The sequence below is a fragment of the Panthera uncia genome, assembly GCF_023721935.1.
Source record: "Panthera uncia isolate 11264 chromosome A3 unlocalized genomic scaffold, Puncia_PCG_1.0 HiC_scaffold_11, whole genome shotgun sequence".
Lineage (NCBI taxonomy): Eukaryota > Metazoa > Chordata > Mammalia > Carnivora > Felidae > Panthera > Panthera uncia.
The window spans coordinates 26,133,946-26,156,786 of NW_026057578.1; the positions used below are offsets into that span (position 1 = coordinate 26,133,946).

At 50.6% G+C, this 22,841-nt stretch overlaps 2 protein-coding genes across 3 annotated transcripts in view; one reads left to right on the top strand and one right to left on the bottom strand.

The window, feature by feature from the left end:
• The first annotated feature begins 5,475 nt into the window (after nucleotides 1-5,475).
• PDRG1 (p53 and DNA damage regulated 1) lies at nucleotides 5,476-11,952 on the top strand. Its single transcript, XM_049650946.1, has 5 exons — nucleotides 5,476-5,663; nucleotides 7,286-7,361; nucleotides 8,363-8,437; nucleotides 10,350-10,430; nucleotides 11,029-11,952. Exons 1-5 carry the CDS (start codon nucleotides 5,577-5,579, stop codon nucleotides 11,109-11,111), a joined length of 402 nt encoding a protein of 133 aa, XP_049506903.1. The 5' UTR covers nucleotides 5,476-5,576; the 3' UTR covers nucleotides 11,112-11,952.
• Nucleotides 11,953-13,677: 1,725 nt separating this feature from the next.
• Nucleotides 13,678-22,841, bottom strand: part of TTLL9 (tubulin tyrosine ligase like 9) — a 41,663-nt gene continuing 32,499 nt past the window's right edge. Inside the window, exons 12-15 of one of the 2 annotated variants that reach the window (XM_049650945.1) lie at nucleotides 21,795-21,958; nucleotides 19,720-19,833; nucleotides 18,188-18,312; nucleotides 13,678-14,067 (exon numbers count right to left, since the gene is read on the bottom strand). In XM_049650945.1, coding sequence (XP_049506902.1) covers nucleotides 13,991-14,067; nucleotides 18,188-18,312; nucleotides 19,720-19,833; nucleotides 21,795-21,958 — 480 coding nt within the window. In that variant the 3' untranslated portion in view covers nucleotides 13,678-13,990. Of the gene's footprint in view, nucleotides 14,068-18,187; nucleotides 18,313-19,719; nucleotides 19,834-21,794; nucleotides 21,992-22,841 lie in introns of both variants that reach the window. The other variant, XM_049650944.1, reaches the window with a different exon arrangement.

Sequence of the window (22,841 nt, forward strand, 5' to 3'; positions counted from 1 at the left end):
CTTAACCAGCAGAGCCAGGTGCCCAGAAGAGTGTGCAACCCTTGATCTTAAGGTCATGAGTTCGAGCCCCACATTGGGTGCAGAGAATACAAATAAATAAATAAACTTAAACAAACAAAATAAGTCTCAAATATTTAAGGACACATATCAAACACAGTAGAGAGCACCTCTGTACTTTAGTGCCTAAAAAAATAAATGTCAAATTTCATTTAGAAAGCTAGAGAAACAAATGGTGCTCATACACTCTAGGAAATAGTGCAGCTGTCAGAAAATACGACAGTGATCTAAATATACGAATCAAAAATGTCCGAGAGTAAACGGGCTACAGAGTGAAATACTCACGAGCAGTGCTTTCCATCCACCTTCCTTCCCTGCCACACACACAGTGGTCTTCGATATTTTCTCTGGGTTCCTGACTATATCTTTAAACGGATATCACAATTCTGAAAAGACACTCAAACTGGGACTCTAAAGGGAGCTGAGATGGGGGAAGGGGTGCCAAAAAGGAACTTCAGTCCTCTCAGTAATGTTTTCATTGTCTATAAGAAGAATCTATTTCTGGGATTTAAAATGAATAGATTTAGTATTAAAGATAGTCGTCACGGCCAGCTCAGGGAGGCCTGGAATGTTCTGGGCTTGCATTCTCTTTGAGGTCACTTAAGATTTTTCAAGTCAAGCCATGGGACCATCTGTTGCCTGATGAAATCGAGGCAAGGGGAGTAGGAAGACGGGTCCCCACCTGGTGTCCCCATCTGGCTTCATGACCTCAGGAAGGTCTCATCCCCTTTCTGGGCCTCAATATCTTCATCTGCCCTATGGGAATCAGGTTTCTGTGTTACTGGGGGATGTGGGAGGATGAAGTGAGGGCACAGAGGAGGAGGATCATATGAATATAAGGATTATTCTCTGGGTCAGGAGAGGAGAAGGAGTGGAGGCCTCCCCACCTCCTGCCAAGCCCACAAGGGCGCAAAGGAAGCGGAGGGAGGAGCTGGGGACCACCCGGGAGAGCAAACAGTCCATCTGGGGGACGGGCATGTTGTCAGCAGCTGGGAGGCCCGGCCCGGACTACTCACGGGCCAGAGCCCATGGGACAACCACCCAGGCTGCCTGGAGAATTGGGATATGGAGCAGACTTCTTGCTGCTCCCAGTCCCAGGGTAGCCACAGCCCTGTTGCCTCTCCAAGCCCTCATCACCACCCTCCCATTCCTAATGCCCACTCCCTGGACTGTAACCCTCCTCCCTTTTAGCCCATCCTATCCCCACCGCCAGAGAAGGCTTTCACAAAATACACCCAATCATGTCCCATACTTACTCAGAACCTTCCAGCAGCTTCTCACTGATCTGTGAGCAAAACCCGATCCCCTTACCTTAGCCAACAAGCCCTGGCGGGATCTGCCACTCCCATCCCCCACCTCCAGTAGAGGGGTTAAGAGCCTGGCCTCAGAGAGAATCTGCCTCGGTTAGAGTCCTGGCTCTTTTCCTCATTTGTTCATTCATTCATTCATTCATTCAAAAATGTCTATTCACCACCGACTGGGGGCCAGGTACTGTTCTGGGCATTTGGGATACGTCATTAACAAATGAGACAGGGGCGCCTGGGTGGCGCAGTCGGTTAAGCGTCCGACTTCAGCCAGGTCACGATCTCGCGGTCCGTGAGTTCGAGCCCCGCGTCAGGCTCTGGGCTGATGGCTCGGAGCCTGGAGCCTGTTTCCGATTCTGTGTCTCCCTCTCTCTCTGCCCCTCCCCCGTTCATGCTCTGTCTCTCTCTGTCCCAAAAATAAATAAAAAACGTTGAAAAAAATTAAAAAAAAAAAAAACAAATGAGACAAAGATTCCTCCTCTTGTGAAACTTCCTTTCTAGCAGAGGGAGATGAACAACAAATATAAGGAAGTTAATTATATAACACCCTGGAAAGGGACAAATGCTAGGAAAAAAAGGAGAAAAAAGTAGAGAAGAGGAAGTTCATCAGTGGACAGGGAGGGGCAGGGTCTGCATTTTTAAATACAGTGGAGTGGTTGGGGTAGGTCTTGCTGAGAAGATAGTAGGGCACGCAGATAGTAGGGCAGAGGGAAACAGTGGAGAGAGGTAGGAAATGCCTCAGAGAGGCAGGGCAGCGCAGGCAGGGTCTTGTGGGTCTTGGTGAGGAGGCTTTTACTGAGTGAGATGGGAGTATTGGAGAGTTTTGACCATAGGGAGTGGGGAGGGCAGGGCAGGGAAGGAGGGGAAGCCGAGCAGGCCCGGCAGATGTCACGTGGATGGCAACTTCAGCCTGATCCCACAGGGGGACTGTGGAGTGCAAATTATACCTCGGAGTTACCCATCCGTACCCCCACGATCATCCCAGGTGAGGAAGGTGGGCTTTCATATCTCTACAATGATGGGTCATAGCTTAAGGGGAAGGTAAGTCACCCCAGAAGGCTCCAGCAGCCTGAGGGCAGTCCCCCCTAAGGGGAGAAGTGGGTGCTGCTCACTGGGCACATACCCAAAGGGGGTGCACAATAAAAGGGGACCCCAGGGGAACGGGTGTAGCTTTGCTCTTGTTGGCTCCAGCCTCCAAACACCGAAGTCCCAGCAGCCACGTCCCTTTTGCCTGGGCTAAAGATTGGGGGCATGCCCGGTGTGACCAGGCAGGGTTTCTCTGGTTGGGGATCACCTGCCCACTCCTGAACCTCCACCCCAGGCTGCAGAGGGATCTACCCTCTGCAATATCCTCAGCTTGGGGCAGTCCAGGCTTCTGGGATCGGAACTAGTTACCCTCGGGTTAGCTCTGCTCATCCTTGAACACTTTGGATTTGACAAAGTTCTGCTTTGTGTTGAGTCTACTCATTCATTCCGTAAACATTGGCTGAGCACCCACTGTGTGCCAGGCACCGTTCTCAGTTCGGGATTCACAGCGGTGAGCAAGACAGATACAGTCTCCACCTTGGAGCTTACGGCTGGGGAGGGAGATGACCGGAGAAAAAGGTAGTATTTGAGTGCAGAGATGGGAGAAGCCCAGGAAGCTGTGTGCTCCTAGAGGAGACTCCTGACCCTTGGGAGGACGTGACACCAGGCTGATAAGTAGGGGGTATGTGGCAGTGACAAAGGTGCAGGAGAAAATTAATCCAGGCTAATGGAGGAGGGAGCGCAAAGGCCATGATATCCCTCACCATTGCCTGCCCGCCCCCCGCTATTTCCCAGTGCAGTGACCATCCTCTCCTACTTGGATGATTGTGGCAGTCTCCTCTTGGGTGTCCCACAGAGGGGCAGAGAAGCTGGGGTACTCAGTCACTAACTCCTCTCTTCTTGGGTAAGGGTCACGTCTCTGGGCCGTAACTCACCGGCATTCCCCCCACTCCGCAGTGGGGGTGCGGACATGTGCCGCAGTGTCTGCGGGTGACCTCCAGGAAGGGCTTTGCCCATCTGGGCTGGGCACCCACAGCCCCTTCTGTAGAACTCTTTGTTCCATGCCTCCTTCACCTTTCTGACCCCACCTCCTACTTTCTTTCCCTTGCTCATCCTGTTCTACCTACACTGGCCTCGTTATTCTTCCAGTTTACTAAATAAAGCCTCACCTCAGGGCCTTTGCATTTGCTATTCCCTCTGCCTGGAACATTTTCCCCCCAGATATTCACATGGCTCACCCCTCACCTATTCCACATTTCTGCTCCAATGCAACTGCCTCAGAGAAGCCCCCTGACCACATTATTTCATATAGCCCCTCTATAATTTTTTTCCCCACCATCCTGCTCTGTTGTTCTCCATGGCGTTTATCACTACCTGATATATGATATATTTACTTGTTCATGTGTTTATTGCTTGTCTCTCCTGTCAGACTGGAAGCTTCCTGAGGGCAAAGACCATGTCCGTTTTTTGCCCATGGTGGAATCCTTATAACGGGATCAGGGCAGTCAATAAATATTTGTGGAATGACGGTTTTGGATATAAATGAAACATATGACTTCTCTCCCCAGGGGTGCTCTCTAAGGGCCAGTCACAGTCAGTTTGGGAGCCCACTTTAACCCTTCCCCATCCAGGCTCATCTGGCAGGGGTCAAGGGTTAGCCTGGTCCAGCCCTCTTTGGGCCCCAAGGTGGAGGAGACCCAGTCCTGGGGTCTAGGCCCCAGGGATGCCTGGTAAGTCCTGTTTCTCCTTTGGCAAATGTTCCTCTTTCCTTTATAGGGCCTGTGCCTACGTTTCTGAACCAGAAGGTGTTTACACAAAACATCTTGGGTTTGGCGACAAATTCACCCTCAGTGAGGAATCCTTAATGAATCTTCTTTCCCCACGCAGGGCAGCTGCAGGGAAAATTAGCCGTGACTCTGGCACTTGAAGGAAGCCAAAGGCCAGGCAAAGAGGAGGTGGGGCTTCTGGGGCCACAATCTGGGGTGGGGGGAGTTTTTTCCCCCAGGATCCAAAGACAGTTGTGGTATGGAGACCAGAATGCTTCTAGACACACATTTGTTCCTGATTTTCTGTGTGACAGGGCATTGTGCTTCTCCTGGCCTCACTTTGCAGCTATGAAATGGGCAGTAATAACCTATCTGTACAAAAAATTGTGAAATTCAAGTGAGGCAACGGACATTAAGGGGTTTGGTTACCAGGGGCCAAAGGAGAGAATAAAAAGCTGGAATCAGGGAGGCAGGAGGTCAGAATCCTAGGTCGGCTGTTGGCTGTGTAAGGTCCTCACTCCTCTCTGGGCCTCAGTTTTTCTCAGCTGTACAATGAGGGGTTCAGGCATGAAGATCTCTAGGGAACCTTCTAGTTCTGAGTGGCAGCCATGTTCCACCTGCCTGCCTTTTCTTGGACATCCCTCCAAACCTATGGCCCACACCGATTTGCTTTCTAACACTTACAGAACTTCTTTTCTGAGCTGGCACTTCATTGTTCACTGCACATGGTTTTCCAGCCCCTTCCCTGGGTCTAGGTCAACTACTCTGAACATTGGGCCTAAGACAGGGGCTCGATGAATACTGGTGAAAGCTGAATTTTTAAAATGATGCCTACCTCCTTCTGATCCGGCAGAGACACAATGAGGGAGAATTTTATTCACTCCCATTTTTATAAATTGGAAACTGAAGGTGTCAGAGATTAAATATAAGCCACTCTGACACATGGACCTTCTTCCTTCTTAGTGTTCCTGAAACAGGGGAAGACTGATTTTATTACTCCCAAACACCATAGTATGTAATTATATCTTTTGTCATGAATTGTCGGTGTTTCCCATTAGGATGACGTTGCATGAGGACAGAGACTGTGTTTTGTTCACTGCTGCGCCCTCAGCACCTAAAACTGCCTGGCGCCTAGTAAGTGCTCAACAAATAGAGAAAGACAGGCAGGTGGGTTCAAAGGCAGCGCTGCACGCTAGGCGCTCTGGGCCTGCAGGGGGCGTTCCAGTCCCGCCCCCAAAGCTAGGCCCGCCTCTCTCTCGAGTGTTGGAGCCTGCGCGACACAGTTCTTTTAATTGCGCATGCCCGCCGGAAGGCCTGCCCGGGCGGCGCTTGCGCGTGCGCATGCGCAGCCGAAGCGGAGCCCGAACGGAATTTGAGCTGTGTCGCAGCCGAGCCGAGTGGAGTGGTGTCGGAGGTGGTGGGCATGCTGTCACCCGAGGCGGAACGGGTGCTTCGGTACCTGGTGGAGGTGGAAGAGCTCGCCGAGGAGGTGCTGGCGGACAAGCGACAGGTAGGAGGCCGGTCCGAGGCGCTGGGGCTGGGGTTCGGCGGTTGGGGCCTGGCGGCGAGCGCCCTAAGGCCGCGCGCTGGGCGCGGAATCCGGCTCCAGCGGGGGCTCGCAGTGGGCTGACCTGGGCTGGTGGGCTCACGGCTGTGACTACAGACGTGGGGCGGCGGTAAGGTAAGGTGGACCAGACGCCTGTGACGGCGCCTCGCTTCACGCATTTATTAGCACGTGTTAAGTGGGCGCCTGCTCTGTGCCAGAGATTCCCTGTGCCCATCCTTTCTCCGTCCCTTGCCGTGCCCTCGGGATCCCGAGCCGTTACCTCTTTCGTAGGTTTACCTGAACATCTTTTTCAAAGGGCAGTTCCTGCTGCCTCGCCCCACTGACTGTGGGTGCTCTGCCTTGGCCAAGGCTCTCGGGACAAGAGAAAGAGAAAAGAGTGGTCTTGTGATTGGGCAGGTGGGGACGCTGGAGGAGAAGTGGGGCCTTGGTCGTGGAGGGCCTTGTAGACCTGACCTGGAAGTCTGGGTCTTGGGTCTTGTACTAATTTAAGCGTTGAGGGTTTGAAGGGACATGATGGGGGGAGGGAGGATGATGTAATTGGATTTAGGCTTTAAAAGAGTTTCTCTGGCTGGTGTGTGGAGCACAAAATATAGGGGGGCATGGGGGGGTGGTCTGTGAGGAGCCACTGCCAAGGTTCAGGCAAGAGATGGGTTTGGCTCTAGCTGGTGGTGATGGAGACAAGCGAATGGGTCAGAGGTATATTTTGGGGCTTTAGTAGGCCTTGATGTGGTTACATATGGGGGTGAGGGAGTGGGAGGAGTGAAGAGTGATTCATGACTCGTCTCCAGTTAGAATAATTGGATGACTGGTCGGGTGTTTACTGAGAAGGGGAGGACTTGGATGAATAAGTGCCCATTAAATGAAACACTGCATCAGGGTGTGCTGGATGATAATAATAAAGAAGCGATTAAAATTTGCCGAGTACTTACTGTGTGTCAAGGACTACGCGAACTCATTTAGTTCCTGGCTCAATAACGTATGAGCTAAGTGCTATTCATATCTCCATTTCTCCGAAGGTGAAATTACACAGCTCGTGGCGGGCAACAGGATTCAAACCTGGGTATCGTGGCTCCAGAGCCAGGGCTCTCCAGAAGGATACCGTAGCGTCTCCTCACTTCCTTAGTCGCTTTTGTGTTGTTAGCACTGTTTCAGTGCCCCCACCCCTGCTATTGCAGTCCAGGATTGTTGGCCTTCTCCTGATACTAGGTCAGCATCAGCTGAAGGGACTTGTCCAGGGAGCGGTTTCTACTGCCATGGTGATTCTGAAATGCTCTGCAGCTTGAGAACTAGCACTCCAGTGAATAATAAGTTACCCATTTAGTCAGCGAACTTTTCCCCAGCACCTTCTCTGTGGGGACAGCACCTGCACGGAGTATTGTCTTTAAGGACCTGGAAACTGAATAGGAGAAGTACATTTGCACGTCAGTGTGTTTTGGGCATGACATAGGAAGAAACCCAGGGACAGTGCCTTGTGTCTGTTGAGTTTTAAAAGCCTCTGGTCTGTTGGAAGGTAATAGTTTGGGGCAAGAGGAAGCTGAGTTCCCTCCTACCCCTGTGCTTTGCAGATTGTGGATCTGGACACCAAAAGGAATCAGAACCGGGAGGGCCTGCGGGCTCTGCAGAAGGATCTCAGCCTCTCCGGTAAGTCAGGATTTCATCACTGTGGCTCTGGAGGCCTGTTCTATCTTCCTTCTAAGGCTTTGAACTTATCCGTAACAAAGACAAGTCAGGAAGCCCCACGTGTGTGACACAGCCTGTGGAGATGAGGGAGAAAGTGTTGCAGGTCTGACACGGACTGTGGCTCAGGGTTTCAGCGGCTCATCTCCATGATGGGGGTTAGTTGCTGGCTCACTGATGGCACTAGGAAGGTGCTGGGTGGGGGTTATGGACACAGTGCAGTTTCTGCCCTTGTGCTCTTACAGACAAAACAGCATAAACACATAATTGGAAGTTGTGAGAAAGCTGAGGAAGGAATTGGACATGAGGTGGGTGTTGGAGGAGGGGTTGAGGGCTTTTCAGATGAAGACAGGTGGGTAAGACAAAGTAAGCGGTGGGGGGGGTGGGCAGCGTGTGATGTGGCTGGAAAGATGGGCAGAGGCCAGGCCCAGGGTTTAAAGTGCACCAGAAAGCCTAAAACCTGCTCATTGCTTCTCATCTCACCAGAGTAAAAGGTGGAGTCCTGTAAGACCGCCTAGAACTCTCCAACATCCTCTCCTCTCCTGTTCTCCCTCGCTCATCGACTCCATTCACCCTGGTCTTGCTGTTACTGTTTTCTCTGCCTTGCTCACTCTTTCCCCAGATGTCTGCAGGGCTCACACCCACTTTCTTCAAGTCTCTGCCCAGATGTCACATGATCATTGAGGTCTTCTCGGACCACCTAATACCAATGACAAGTTCGTCCCCTACTCTGACATTCCCCATCGTCTTACCCTGCTTTATTTTTCTGTGGAGTACTTAGACTTATCAGGGTCTGACAGGTCCTATCTTTGCTTATTTATTCTTTCTCCTCCACCGTAACATAAGCTCTGTGAGGGCAGAAACTTTGTCTCGTTCTACTGTGTTGTCAGCATCTCAGACAATGCCTGTCAAGGGAGTAGGTGCTCCAAAATATTTGTTGAAAGAGCGACCATTTGCCCTTTCAGAAGATGTGATGGTTTGCTTCGGGAACATGTTCATCAGGATGCCTCACCCTCAGACGAAGGAGATGATTGAGAAAGGTAAGGCCTTCTGGGGATGAGTCAGGGACACATCTCCCCCACCAGCGCCAATCGTAACCCAGAACTGAGTGAGAGTCAGGCTTTGGGCCATTTGAGGAGAGGCAGCTGTGTTACAGGGTTCAGGTAGGTGTGGGTTTGAGTCCCTGCTCTGCCACTCTGAGCTACTTCTCATCTCTAAAGGGGGGGACGCATCTCTGTAGCACACTTGTGAAGGTGGGATAAAACAGTATATGTACTTAGCCTAGTGCTTGTTTACCAGTGAGAAACAGTTTGTGCCACAAATACAGAAGACCCAACAAACCGAGGCTTCAGGAAACCTGGTTCTGTTTTTCTCCTCAGTAGTTGTCCAGAGGCAGGCAGTCCAGGACTGGCACTGCTGCTCACAGCAGGGTCACCCTCACGTATTCTCGTGGTGGCGGTGTGGTCATTGCAGGCCTCGTGTCCTCATGCCAGGCTGTAGGAAAGGCAGAGGGCCTGCTCCATGTATGGCCTTGCTTTCTGTTTCAAAGTAAGGCTGTCCTCCGTAGAGACTTCGGACATCTCATTGGCCAGAACTAAGTCATGTGGCCACCCGTCGCTTGAAGGGAGCCTGGCAGAGTGAGCTCTTTATTTTTCAGGTCCCCTGTAGTAGAGACTGCATTGAAAATGGAGGTCTGGAGAGAGTGAGCCTCTGGGGTCTGCTGCAGCCTGGGCACTCAGCATGTACTCAGATCTTCATAGCCACGACCCTGGAGGCTCTTTGTAGGAGCATAACGGCAAAAAGTCAAGCTGCAAATGGGTCCTTGCCTGGGAAAAGGAAAGATTATGCATAGTTTTTTCTCTCCCGACCCTTGGAAAATGTATAGACCAAGAGGACCAGCAAGGTCGCCCGTCCCTGAAGGCAGAGTCTCCCTAGCGCTGTTGAAGTAAAATTTTAGCAAAGGAGACTAGAACAGCTTAAAGAAGTTTCTGACTGCGCTTTTGAAAAATGTACAGTAATACCATGGTTATAAAATTAAGAGTCGTCATTGCACTTGGGTGGTGGCCACAGTTCATTCAGGCTAAGCTTTCAGAGGGGGTTGCTTGCCTGGGTTCAGGATCTGGTCCTCAGCTGTCTTGGTCCACAGATACGGTCTTGTCACCATACCTCGAGGGGTTCTGGGACATGATTGTCGCTGGTTCTCCGGGTCCTCCCAAGCTAACCAAGCCCCTGAGGGCCTAGCGTCGCTCGTTTACCAGGAGCACTAGAACCGCTGCCCAGGCCTTCTCCCCACCGGAAAGAATGAAAATCTGTGGGGAAGACAAACCAGCAGGTGGTCGTTTGGTGACATTAGGCAGTGGTGTCACCAAACATTGTGGCGTCTACTTCTCATAATGCAGTGTGCCCAAAGGTATGAACAGTCTTGGCAAAGATAACTGTTTCTGTTCACCAGGGTTAATTAGGTTAAGCCCGAGCATCGGGCCTATCCATTGATTGTTTAGGTCACGTGTTACCACAGTCCTGTTACCTAAAAACCCCTCGCATTGATGGAGTTAGGTTTGTAAAACTCCTTAGCCATGCTTTTTCTAACCATCTTCTTCACTCTGGTTTGATGTTTGAATTTTCTGTGATTTCATTGTGGGAGGGTGACCTAAAGTCCCATATTGCCTTCCCCACGCACTGAGCAGCCCAAGGTACTTTGCATATGAAAATAGGTCAGTGAACGGAGAGGCGAGTGCTCAGTCCTGTCCTGGGCTTACTCGACCATCTTGGGCAGATCACATCCCTTCTGTAGGCTTTACTTCCTTCCTCAGTTGGTCTCTCAAGTCCCCTTCTTCCCGAATGCCAGGAGCCCTTGATCTCAAGGAGTGGGGGGAGAAGCGGATGGCTTCTCCCTTTGGGTGGGTCTGTCTGTGGTATAACCTCATCCTCTGCCCACCTCGTTTTTTTCAGATCAGGACCATCTGGATAAAGAAATAGAGAAACTCCGCAAACAACTTAAAGTGAAGGTCAACCGCCTCTTTGAGGCCCAAGGTATTGGCCTGGCGGGAAATGGAAACTAGGAAGAGAGAGGACTGTCAGCATGGACTTTGCAGAGCAGGGTGGAAGCCTCTCCCAGGCGGGCAAAGGCCTGGGCAGCAAGCGAGCGGTGCTGAAGCTGTGGGCAGGGACGGTGGTTGTAGCCACCCAGAGATGGAATGAACAAGGAAGGTCGTGGGGTCTTATTCCTGTCAGGAGTCCTTTTCCAGGCACAAGGAACAGCCTGGGCTATCTCACAGGAAATCCTAGGCATGGTATAAGAAGCAGGATAGCTCTGACTCAGGGCACTCAGAGGGCCTCAGTCAGGTGGTTAAGGCCAGAGCTAAATTTCTGGGTAAACCTAACCCCTCCAGATTGGTCACAGGTCTGGCAGAAATCTGGAGGTTTCTGGGCAGCAGAGTCAGGTTCTTGGTGACTCCTGTGCCTCGTCCAATGCATTGCAGAATTTGAGGCCCTTCCCTGTCAGACCTCAAGGCCAAGTGTTTGGCAACACGAATGCAGCATAAGCCCCTTTCCTGGGCCTGACTCCAGGGCCAGCAGGAGTTGGACAACAGGAGGCCCAACTAGCTGATGGATTGTTTTCTCCCTTTAGGCAAACCAGAGCTGAAGGGTTTTAACCTGAATCCCCTCAACCAGGATGAGCTTAAAGCTCTCAAGATCATTTTAAAAGGATGAAATTCAAGAATGAGATGGGGGACCTAGGACAGCATCCCCCCTGAGGTCATGGAGGACCCAGGACTCCAGCTTTGAAACCTGCAAGGACACGATCCACCCTGCTAGAAGATGGGCGTCTTTACACTTTAAGATGTAAAGAAGATCTGCCCCATGAAAAGCCTTTGTCTGGGGGGATTGGCTCTCCGTGATGGCAGGAGGGAGCCCTCATTCTGCCAGTGTCTGCTGGGGCTGACTGCTGGGGCTGGATGGACACAAGGCCCATTGATAGGCCCTGGCAGCCACCAGTGCTGAGTGGGGGCAGCGCCTGTGGGGGTGTGAGAATGGCCACAGCAGGCACTTTTAACAAGGGCCCCTGTTCAGATGGGCCCCGGACGTCGGGGAGCATCATTCCTGCATTCCTCTCCAGAAGAGAGGCATTCTCAAGCAGCATGTAGTGGAATTGGAATAAAGCAGGAGGCTCACAGGTGGTTTCTGAATGAAAGGCCGAATCAGTGTTTCGTAGTTCACCACAGCCATCTGTGGGCCAGACGCACCACTCCCCCAGCACCGCCTCCACTTTGACCCTTTTTTCCTGCTTGCCCCCAGAATGGAGCCCAGAGTGGGTGCTGCTTATCAAACTCTTGCACCTGTCTTTTAGGAAGGCCTTGCAGAGTCCCGCACCAGGGACGGGTGGGGGAGCTGCCTCTTCACGAGGCCCTCTGCCACCTCTGAAGGCGGGGCCTGGGTCAGCGCCACTCAGGGTTCCGGCCTGCCTTCGCTGGTCTCAGATCCTAATGTGCTGTGAGGCAGCACGCTGTCTTTCATGTCACTGAGCTTAATAAATGTTTCCTGGACGAATGAATAGTAGCTTCTGTTCTTTATCTCATTTGGTCCTTAATCGAGGCCACGCTGCCTTTAGGACGCCACCAGCCTTGAAATGCTAGCAGGACTAGACCGCCAGTACCAACACTGGTAACACGGAGCGGGCACGCCTCACCCGGTCCCCTCACTGCACTTGGCTCCAGCCGATGATTACGTGGGAACACAGGCTGGTATGTCCAGATGTTACTTTTTTTTCAAGAGGAGCTAGAAATCTGGATTTTTAAATTGAATCTCCTGCCTTTTAAACATCACTAATACAGAAGAGTTTTAAAGACTTAGGTTTTGGCCAACAAAATACCCTACATAAGCCAAATTTGGCCCCATACCTACAATTTTGCATCTTCCTGAGTTTTAAAAGTACAATTACATTGTTTTCCCCATCATGGTCCTAAAGTGGGGAGGTAGAATTGGAAGCTATTTGTCCATCCATAGTAGACTAGTTAAAGGAGTCAACAGCTCCAGACAGGGGAATAGTCTACACCTACAATCAGGGATAAGGAAGCTTGCTGTGCACTGATTGGGAGCAAGTTCCAGGGTAGAGTAAGTGAGAAAAGCAAGACGCCAGAGCAGGGTCTCATAAGCCGATAATCTGTGTGCAAACACTGTATGGTTCCCTCCCCAAGACAGAAACTGCCGGGTTGGAGCACAAGGGTGAAAGAGAAGGACACCTCACCTTTGTAGTACATATTACATAAAAATGTAAAAAAGGGACCGGAGCATTCGCCCCGGTAGCTGCTGTCTGATAGGTGTGCCTGGCGCGTGACTTCTGTCTGAACGTTGTCCCTGCCTGTGTGGCAGGGTGGATGCTTGGCCAAAGGAGCCGGTCAGGTTGGCTGTCCTGGAAATGAGGAACCTGTGTCCAGGGCTGTCTGGCCTTGCCTCAGTCACATGGGTGGAAGGAGGTTCCCACGCTCTGAGGCAGGAGGCCCAGAGTGGCCTAGCTTCTGGCCTTCCCAAGGCCGGCTGGTTCACTTCTTGGGTCTGCCGGTATTTCTCCTTCCCCAAATCCCTTCCCCTTCCCCTTCTGCTATTTGCAGCCAAAAGAACTGTCCTGCAGTGGGGAGAGTTGTAGCGGGAGCTGCCTGGGCTCTCCTAGGCGGTCCCCCGTGGAGCAATTTGCCCACAGCCCACTCTGCTGCAGTCTCTCTTAAACCAACAGGAGGCTTAGGAATGGTGGAATGTGTAGAGAATGCAGAACTTTGATTTGCGCCCAACTCCCCAAGCTGTATCCCGTTGCTGGCCAGGCCAAGGCCTTCTGGCTTAAAAAGCTCAGCTCCCAACCTCGGGACGGTGCGTAGAGGCCCCACATCACCTAGCTGCCTCCTAAGTGCACCTTTGCAGAGACCCTCGCTAAGCAGCTTGGCCTTCCCGATCCTTACCTTGTCCACTTGAAAAACAAGGATGCTCTGGCCTGTTGATGTCAAGATGGTCAGGGGAGCTCCATGAATTCCTGACACGCCAAGTCAGGGTGTTGCATGGAGGGAAAGGTGTATTTAGGGCTCAGCCTTTCCCCAGACCCCCAGTAATCCAGTAAGTGCTTGCTTTGCAAGCACACCTTAAGACCAGTTCCCTAGCCCCTGACCCCTTGCTTCTGAAGGCTTGTTTTAAGCACTGACCTTCAAGACATCAAAGGCTCAAAGCCAGGAGGGCCTGGCTCCGGTCAGCATCATGCCCCGAGCCAGGCCCAGTGCCCAGTGACTCCGAGTGAGGTCTGTTCTCATTTATTAGACAGGATCTCTCTGGGGTAGCAGAACTTGCTGCGGTTGTCCTTGTCAGGCCCAATGGCCAGGCCAATCCCTCAAGGTTAATACGCATCTAGTCCCAGGGATTGGCCGTCTCCTGGTGCAGAGGTGCCCAGGTGGGGGCATCCAGGGGACGTGGAACAAGCAGTAAGCAGCAACGCTGCTGCCAGGCCAGAGGGAGGGAGGTGAGTGCTTGGAGGCACCGCTGTGCTGGAAAGAGGGGGGAGAGGACTGTGCTGGCACCTCCCAGGGTCGCTTTCCTCCCCACCGCGGGGACTAACTGGAGGCTTTCTTCTGGCTTTGAAGGGAGCGGAACAGTTGCCTCAGCTGTTTTTTCCGATCGTTGACACAGCCTGGAAGGGAAATGGAGTGTTAGCTGGGATGGCCTGTCCTTGGTAGAGGAGACATGGGGGGCGTGGAGGGGCCTGTGCTCCCACTTCCTGGAAGAGGGAGGGCCCGCAGGAGTCGTGCAACTCCGGATGGCCTGTGTTTTTCCCTGTGTTTTTCGTCCCGACTCCACTCCTGAACTGCACGCCCTCAAGCAGATCATTCTCCCCTGTTGAGCATAGCTTTCTCATCAATCAACCAGGATACCTGCTTTGTGGACTGAATGTAAGGATCACCAGAAAAAGGTAACATTCAACCCCGGTGCTGAATGCGGATGAACTTGCTGAGCCTTCACAGGAATGACGTGTAGAAGAAAACTGAGTTTCAGACAGGGTAAGAAATTTGCTTTGAATCATACCGCAAGTAGCAGAACTGAGACTCGAACCCAGATCTAGCTCCAGAGGCCAAGCTCTTTTTTTTTTTTTTTTTAATTTTGAGAGAGAGTGTGAGCAGGGGAGGGGCAGAGAGAGAGAGGCGGAGAGATAGAGAGAGAGAGAGAGAGAGAGAGAGAGAGAGAGAATCCCAAGCAGGCCCTGCACTGTCAGCAGACAGGCCACGCTCTTAACCACTACCCCACACTACCTTTCCTCTTGGCTTCGCTTGGTGAAAACATTGCAAGCTAGCATAGTGCCTGGTACCTAACAGGTTAAACGTTAGCTTCCTTCCCTTCCTTACCCAACCCCATATGGCAGGCACAAGTGGTTAAGAGAGGAATTTTCCCCGCAAGTGGCCCCTACTCCTGGCAGGGTGTCCCAGGCAATCCATGCTGAGAGGCCGACAGGAGCTTCTGAGACACCTCCTCTCAGCACCTTCACGGCGTTACCCGCTTCTCGTTTGTTCTCACGGCTGGTCTGTGAGGCAGCACCATGGTCCTTTAGTTGTGCCAGGCACACTGATGGCGCTCACAGATGCTGGCTGAATGACTGCATCGCTGTGGCCACAACTACTGACCTGGAGGCATCTGCCCTCTCAGCACCCCAGAGCCTCCTGGGTACTCAACTGATCATCAAGGCTTCACTGAGCTGAGGCCCACTATATGCGTCCCCAGGGTTTTCCAAAGTGAGTTCCATGGAACTACCTGGTTCCTTCATAACTCCCAAATCTTTGTGTCCAATGCAAGCCTCTTGTTGGAGTTCTAGACTCATCTCTGAGTTACCTGCTGATCTTTTCACCCGGAGACCCTTCAACCCTTCATTTCATCCAGGCTCTTCCCAACTCGACCAGCTTCTCTTGTGCTCACACCCAGACGCTCGACTGGAGACTTGGGGATTATTCTAGAGACTTCTAAAGCAGGGGCTCTCAACTAGGCTGTGCTTTAGTCAGCTGGGACCTTTTAAAACTCCTAAGGGCCAGATCAACTGTATCTTTACCTTCAGCAGACATTAGTACTTTTGAAAGCTCCAGCATAATTCCTATAGCGGCCAAGATGGAGAGCCACTGTTCTGCATCTTTGCGACTCAGACAGGGTCCAGGGATAAGCAGCATTAATATCTGAGGCAGATGGTTGCCAAAGATGGCTGCAACAACTCCTTCCATTCCTATATGCACGCCTTCCTGCAAGGTGACTGCCGCTCCTTGACCCAGTGGAGGGCTCCATTTCCTTGCCCTGTGAATCTGGGCTACAGCAGCTTTGACTAATGGATTGTGACGGAATGACACTACACCGTGGGACTTCTGAGCCTAGGCCTCAGGGGGCTTTGCTAGGTCTCCCACCTTCTTGGAACGTGAGACTACCATGGGAAGAAGCCAGGGCTGGGCTGCTGGAGGATGAGTGGCCACCTGGAAAGAGAGGCCCCGCTGACAGCCAGCATCACAACCACCACCCGTGCGAATGAGGCTATTCTAGGCCTTGTGTCTCAGTGAATCGGCCGGCCGGGTGCCTGCAGCCTTATGGATGACCCCAGGCGAGACCTGAAGAATCAGCAAATGGGACAGAAGTTGTTTTAAGCCTCTAGGTTTGGGGAGAGTTTGTTTGTTACATAGCAACAGTCAACTAGGAGAGCATCACCTGGGAGCTTGTTAGAAAGGCAGAATGTTAGGCCCGCATCCCAAACCTACTGAATCGTAATCTGCATTTTAACAAGATTTCCAGATGATTATATATATGCACATCAAAGCTTGAAAGCTCTGTAGAGTCATCTTGCAACAACACAAGGTGGCACTGCTGTAGAAAAGCCTTTCATAAATCCCCTCTCCTCTCCTTTCTCAAGCAAATTAATCGACACTCCAGGCTTCCTTGCAGCTGGGGTGGCCATGTGACCCAGTTCTTGCCAGTAAGATGTCAGCCCTGGGAGGGTTTCCGTTTTGGAATAAAGAATCAAATCTTGAAGGAAAAGCCTTGGCCCTTGGGCCTTCCTGCTTCTTCCTGCCTGGGACGAAGACACAGTGTCTGGAGTAGGAGCAGCTATATTGCAACCATGAGGCAACAAGCATGAGCACCAAGGCAACCCACTAAGTGTAGCCAAGTGGAAAGAAGAAAGCGCTGGGTCTCTGGGGGCATTTTGTTTCCATTGTGTCAGCCCTGTCATCTACCCCAAGACATCCTGTGGCTCAAAACAGATCATTCCCTTTCTGTGTAACTATTATTTGGCTTTTCAGTTGCTTGTAGCCAAACTCAATCCTAAATCCTATCAAACCCTAAAAAAAGATTTAAAATTTCTTTTCTTTAAAAAAAAAAAAAAGCCACTTAAATAAAATTTAAAAAGCAAATAACAAATTCAGGAAAATATTTATAAATACATTTGACAGAGGGGTAATGTCATCAATGTATTGATATCCAAGGCCTTTATAAATTTAGAGAACAAGCCACTGAAAACTGCATAAAGACTATGGACAGCTTACAAAAGAAGAAATACGAATTGAAAAACTCTGCAACATAACCAGTAATCAACAGAATACACATAAAAACAAATCTACTTTTTTACCTATCTAGTTGACAAAGGTTTTTTGTGGTGTTGTGTGTGTGTGCGTGTGTGTGTGCGTGTATGTGTTTTATTCAGAGCAGGCAAATCTGTGTACTCTTTCTAAAAAGCAATTTGGCTGTAATAAGTCCATCCCTTTGACCCAGTACTTCTACTTCTAGGAATCTGTCCTAAAGAAATAGCCAGAATTTCAGCTGAGCTCGATGTGAGAAGATGTTCATCACAGCATGGCATTACTTATAAAAGAAAAAAATTGGAATCATACCAAATGTTCAATTAGGAGAAATTGATTTAGTAAGGTTGACCTATATACAAGCTGGAATATTTTACAGCTGTAGAGTAATTTTGTTTTTAATTGTGCTAAGGGATAGAATTTTCTAGCACCCAAGCATTCAGGTTTTAGAGTAAGAGGGATTGGAGTTCAACTCCTCATCACTTATAACTGGGACCTTCAGCAAGTTATGTAACACCTGGAGACCATTTCTCCATCTATAAAATGATACAAGCTGCCTAAAAATGAAATGATGTACGTAAAGCTTGGACCTGGCCAAAAAGTGTTTCCAAAAGAGAGGCTTTTATTAGTATTGTTGAATGACATGGAATATACTATGTGGAAAAGTGGGACTCAAAACTCCAGCCCAATGCCAATGTTGTAAAGAAAAAAGTATAAATATAGGCATTTTTGAAAAATTGGAAGGAAATACAACAGATTGTTGAAGCTGGTTATGTCTGGATGGTTTTTTATTCCCTTTTAGTTTTCAAATACTCTACAATGAGTGAATAATTTTTATAATCAAGAACATTTTTCACTTTTTAAAAACCAAGTTTAAAGTCAAGCCCTGAAGTCCTTAATTTCTTTTACCACATTGTACATTTTTGGAGTTCTTTTCCACCTAAGCCTTTTGCAATCCACCTCCTGATAGATGAATAATATCTCTTGCCATGTGCCAGGTGGCGTTCTAGGCATATGTTGAGATAAAAACTCTTTTGTCTCCATTTTACAGATGAGGAACAGAGAGGTTAAGTCCCTTGCCCAAGGTCACACAGCTGGTAAATTGTAGATCAAATTAAAACGGTCTAACCACTATGCCAAGCTGCCTCCTAGACTACCTGGCTCCTCTCATGACACATCCCCCGTGCCCACTCCCCACCTGGCCCCACTTACCAAGGTGTGTGTTGGTCACAAAATTCCCCATCCCTGACAGGTCAGGAGCCCCCTCTTCTCGGCTGACAGGGCCATCATTCCACATGAGGTCAAAGCCTCCCACTCGCTTCTCCCTTCCTGTGAGCCTAGATGGGCAGGAGATACAAGGGGCTAATGAAGGTGCACCTGGTGAAGCCCTAAGACCCAGGCGAGGCTCCTGATCCCTCCCGGCACCCTGCTCGTGCCCACGCTGTCAGCATTTCTTCTTTTGTTCACCCATTTCCCAGGTTTCAGAGGGGTCGTCTCCCATATTGTCCCCAGGCCCCCACCCTTGCCCTCGGTAACATGAACCTACTTATACTTAAAGTCTGCTGTCCTTCCCAGACTATAAACTGCAGGAAGGCAGGGACTAGGTCTGTTGTGTCCTTTACTGTGTCCCCGGTGTGGGGCACAGGTCTTGGCACATAGTAGGAGCTCAAATGTTTGTTGAATGAATGAATGATGGTAGATACAGAGGACACTTGAGGTTCTACCTGCTCAGCAGCCATTTCAGCTTCTTTCAGCCTCAGTGTACCTTGGGTTTTTTTGAGAACCACTCCTCCCTCTCTCACTCACATGGCTCAGCTCAGGGCTGATCCTACTCCCCTGGGAGATGGGCACAACATGTAGGCCCAGGCAATCAGAGTCACAATGATTGGTTCAGAGATAGGCATTGACATAATCCCCACCAATAAGAATGAGAGTTAGCTCTCAAACTTTTGCTGGAATAATTGGGAAAAAGCTAATACACAGGAAAGAGGTGGGTCACGGAGAAGGAGAAAGGGAAAGAAAGGGAATCAACCAATACTGACTGAGAACCTGGATTCAGCCATTCCTGAAGTCAGACCCTGGGTTTTCCCATCATATGCACATCGTTATAACAGTAGATAGTCTCAGGGCGCCTGAGTGGCTCAGTCGGTTAAGCGTCTGACTTTGGCACAAGTCATGATCTCATGGTTTGTGGGTTCAAGCCCCGTGTCAGGCTCTGTGCTGACAGCTCAGAGCCTGGAGCCTGCTTCGGATTCTGTGTCTCCCTCTCTCTCTGCCCCACCCCCTGCTCATGCTCTGTCTCTCTCGGTCTCAAAAATAAATAAAAACATTTAAAAAAATAACAGTAGATAGTCTCTTATTGAGCACTTACTATGAGCAAGGCACTTTATAATAAATTATCTTAGTAGATTAATTTAACAATCCTGGGGGTTAGCATGAGGTTTCCCATTTTACAGACCAGAAAACAGGCTTAGACAGGTGAAGTCCAGGGTCTCATGGAAATCCTGCTGGACTGAATCTCAGAAGGCTATAGGTGGCCCTGCTGTGCCTCAAAAGGGCTGAGTCCTTGGACCAGGATCCAACCCTGTGTGGACATCTCAGTTTGTCCATCTGTAAAATGGTGAGCAGGCCCGAACCATCTCTAAGGGCCACTCAAGTCCCAGAGTTCTGAGTTCTCTGTCTTCCTTGATGGGAGCCCCGACTGTCACATACAGGGGTGCCTGAGCGAGGCTGCCTTCCCTCACCTGGCCTCCATGTCCACGACATGCAGGGTATCTTCCAGAAGGCAGGTCTTGAGCTCATAGTCCTCCTGGCTGCTGGCTGTCAGCGATGGGGATGCGTTGACCTCCAGGAGCCACCTGGGGAAGGAGGGGAATGGAGAGCCTTAGGGTTGCCTGGTCCCTGGGGACCCTGGAATTTCATGGAGAGGCTAGATGGGGTGCCTGGGCCCAACCCTCAATTCAACCAAGGTTGCTGTCTCCATTTTTCCACTAGAAGAAAGGTTTCAATGGCTAAAACTTTTTGAAAACAATTGTCACAAACTTGAAATCCCCACTGGGGCCAGGTGGTACCCAAACGAGGCAAGCTGGAGGGGGTGGAATGGTCTTGGTGCCCTCGTATTGCTCTTCCTTCTCCCACTAGAGCTGTGAATACAAGACAAAGTCCCGTTTCCTAGTGAACTTTTGCGTGTGTGGGCAATGGCCGCTGAGGGCGGCAGGAGCTGGGAGGGGTGGAGAGCGGTGAACCGGGAAGAACATTCCACTCTAAAGCGGTGGCCCCTCCAGGAGACTGTCACCCCGTGGGAGTGTGAGCCCAGGGTTCTGAGTTTTCCAGAAAAGGCAAACATCCAGATTGTTGTGTAAACGTCTCCCAGTTTTTCGAGATGCTCAAATGAATTTACAAGGAAAATAATTTGAACGCCAAAATTGAAGCGTCTGTGGCCAAAAGCAGCCCAAGGGCCTAGAGCTTGCAAACTCTTGTTTTGTGCAAATCCGGTCATTTACAGGCAAGAACCTGGGGCACAGAGAGGGCAGGACCCATCCGGCAGGTGAGTGGCAGACTCGGGCCCCCCTCCCACCCCCAAGCTTGTTTCCCCATCAGCGTCCACTTTAATACCCGCAGCCACATCTTTGTAGCAGGGGGCAAAGGAGAGACCCGCTGGCACCCGGACCCTGTTTCCTTGAACCTGGGTCTGACATAGGTATCAGTCTAGAGCTCCTACTGCTGGCTCGGAAAGCCCTCAGCACCTATCCAGTGACCCTGGGGAAGGAGCTCGGGAGCCGCAGTGCAGGCAGGGAGTAGCTCAGCCCAGGAATTATGACCTGGCTCTGCCCTTGACTTAATGTGTAACCCCAAGCGCCCAGAACAAACCCACTGGGCTTCTGTGTCCTGTTGTGTCACATGAGGGCCATCACGATGGTCCCTGCCACCTCAGGCTTGTCTTCCTCAACAGCTCAACCTCCTCTGTGGGGATTGTGGGAGCGCACCAAATTCCTTTTTTTTTTTTTTTTAATGTTTATTTATTTATTTTATTTTTTTTTAATTTTTTTTTAACGTTTATTTATTATTGAGACACACAGAGCGTGAGCAGGGGAGGGGTAGAGAGAGGGGGAGACATAGAATCTGAAGTAGGCTCCAGGCTCTGAGCAGTCAGCACAGAGCCTGATGTGGGGCTTGAACTCACAAACTGCGAGATCATGACCTGAGCCGAAGTCAGTCGCTCAACCAACTGAACCACCCAGGCGCCCCTAATGTTTATTTATTTTTGAGAGAGAGACAGAGCGTGAGCAGGGAGGGGCAGAGAGAGAGAGGGAGACACAGAATCCGAAGCAGGCTCCAGGCTGTCAGCAAGAGCCCGACACAGGGCTGGAACTCACAAACCGTGAAATCATGACCTGAGCCAAAGTTGGACGCTCAACCGACTGAGCCACCCAGGCGCCCCATGAATGCACCACATTCTTAACAGGAAGTGACATGGTAACAATATTCCCTTACACGGCACTTTGCACCCTGAGAGCAGCAGGGCTTACAGAGAAGTTTCTTGCCTGGTACTCGGGAAGGATTGCTGACTCAGCAGATGTTCAGGAAAGGTCTTTTAGTGCCAGGCACGGGGTTCGGTGCTTTACAGACAATACCTCATTTATCCCTCATAATAATTCTATAAGCACAATGTCCATTTTACAGATGGGCAAACTGAGTCACAAAACTAGGAAGTGCATCCAACCAGGAAGCGGCAGAGACCACACCCGGGCCGTCTGGGTGCAGAGTGTGTGAAACGTACCCCGCCCCCGTTCCCCGGGCTGCCGGCCCACCCACTTACGGTTTGAGGTCCTGGTCTATGAGGATGTCATAGCCGTACAGCTCAAAGCAGTGCTTGTCGCTGATGATCACTTTCTGCACGCTCTGCAGGCTCCTGATGAAGATGTTGTCCATGTCGCTGAAGAGCGTCTCCACCGCCTCCGGCCCATGCTTGGACGCCAGGTACTGGCGGAAGCGCTGGATCATCCACTTGCAGCCCTGGGGCCCCAAGCACCCAGGGAGTGGGGGAGAGGGAGCCTCCGTTAACTGGGACCTGGCCGGCCGGGACCCTCAAACAGTCACCATCAGCACGGGCCTTGGGTTTCGACAAGAGGCTCCCACCAGGGTCCTGTGATTAGGAGGACTCTGAGTTTGTCCCTCTTGCAGGGCAAAGCTACTGCATGCTCAGGGGAAGGGGTGGATGTGCCCTCCCAGAGCCTGTGCTTCTTTCTAGAGCACAGCCTGGGTCCCCAGCCTCCCGGAAGTCGCTGCCCCAACACCCTGCACAGGTTTCTTCCCTGGGCCTGCCTTCCTGGGGACAGACTGCACTGACCATGGGTGTACCCTGAGGCCCAAAGATGACCAACTGGTTACTGTTTTCGGGGGGCTAGGGGTACGTATATGCAGGAGGCCCCCACTGTGTAGGATGGAGCTGGGGGAGGGAAAAGACGGGAGCGGGTGTGAGCTGGGAGCCAGCTCTCCCTGTGCCCCTCTGTTCTGGCTCTTAACTCTGAGAAGTCTGAGAATTCTAAATTCGAACTTGGCCTTGTAGGTTATTAGACAGATAAATGGATGGATGGATGATAGATAGATGAAAGAAAGAAAAAGAGAGAAAAAAAAGAAAGAGAAAGAAAGGAAAAGAAAGAAAGAAAAGAAAGGAAGGAAGGGAAAGAAAGAAAAGAAAGAAAGAAGAAAGAAAGGAAAAGAGAGAGAAAGAAAGAAAGAAAGAAAAAGAAAGAAAAGAAAGAGAGAGAGAAAGAAAGAGAGAAAGAAAGAAAGAAAGAAAGAAAAAGAAAGAAAAGAAAGAGAGAGAGAAAGAAAGAGAGAAAGAAAGAAAGAAAGAAAGAAA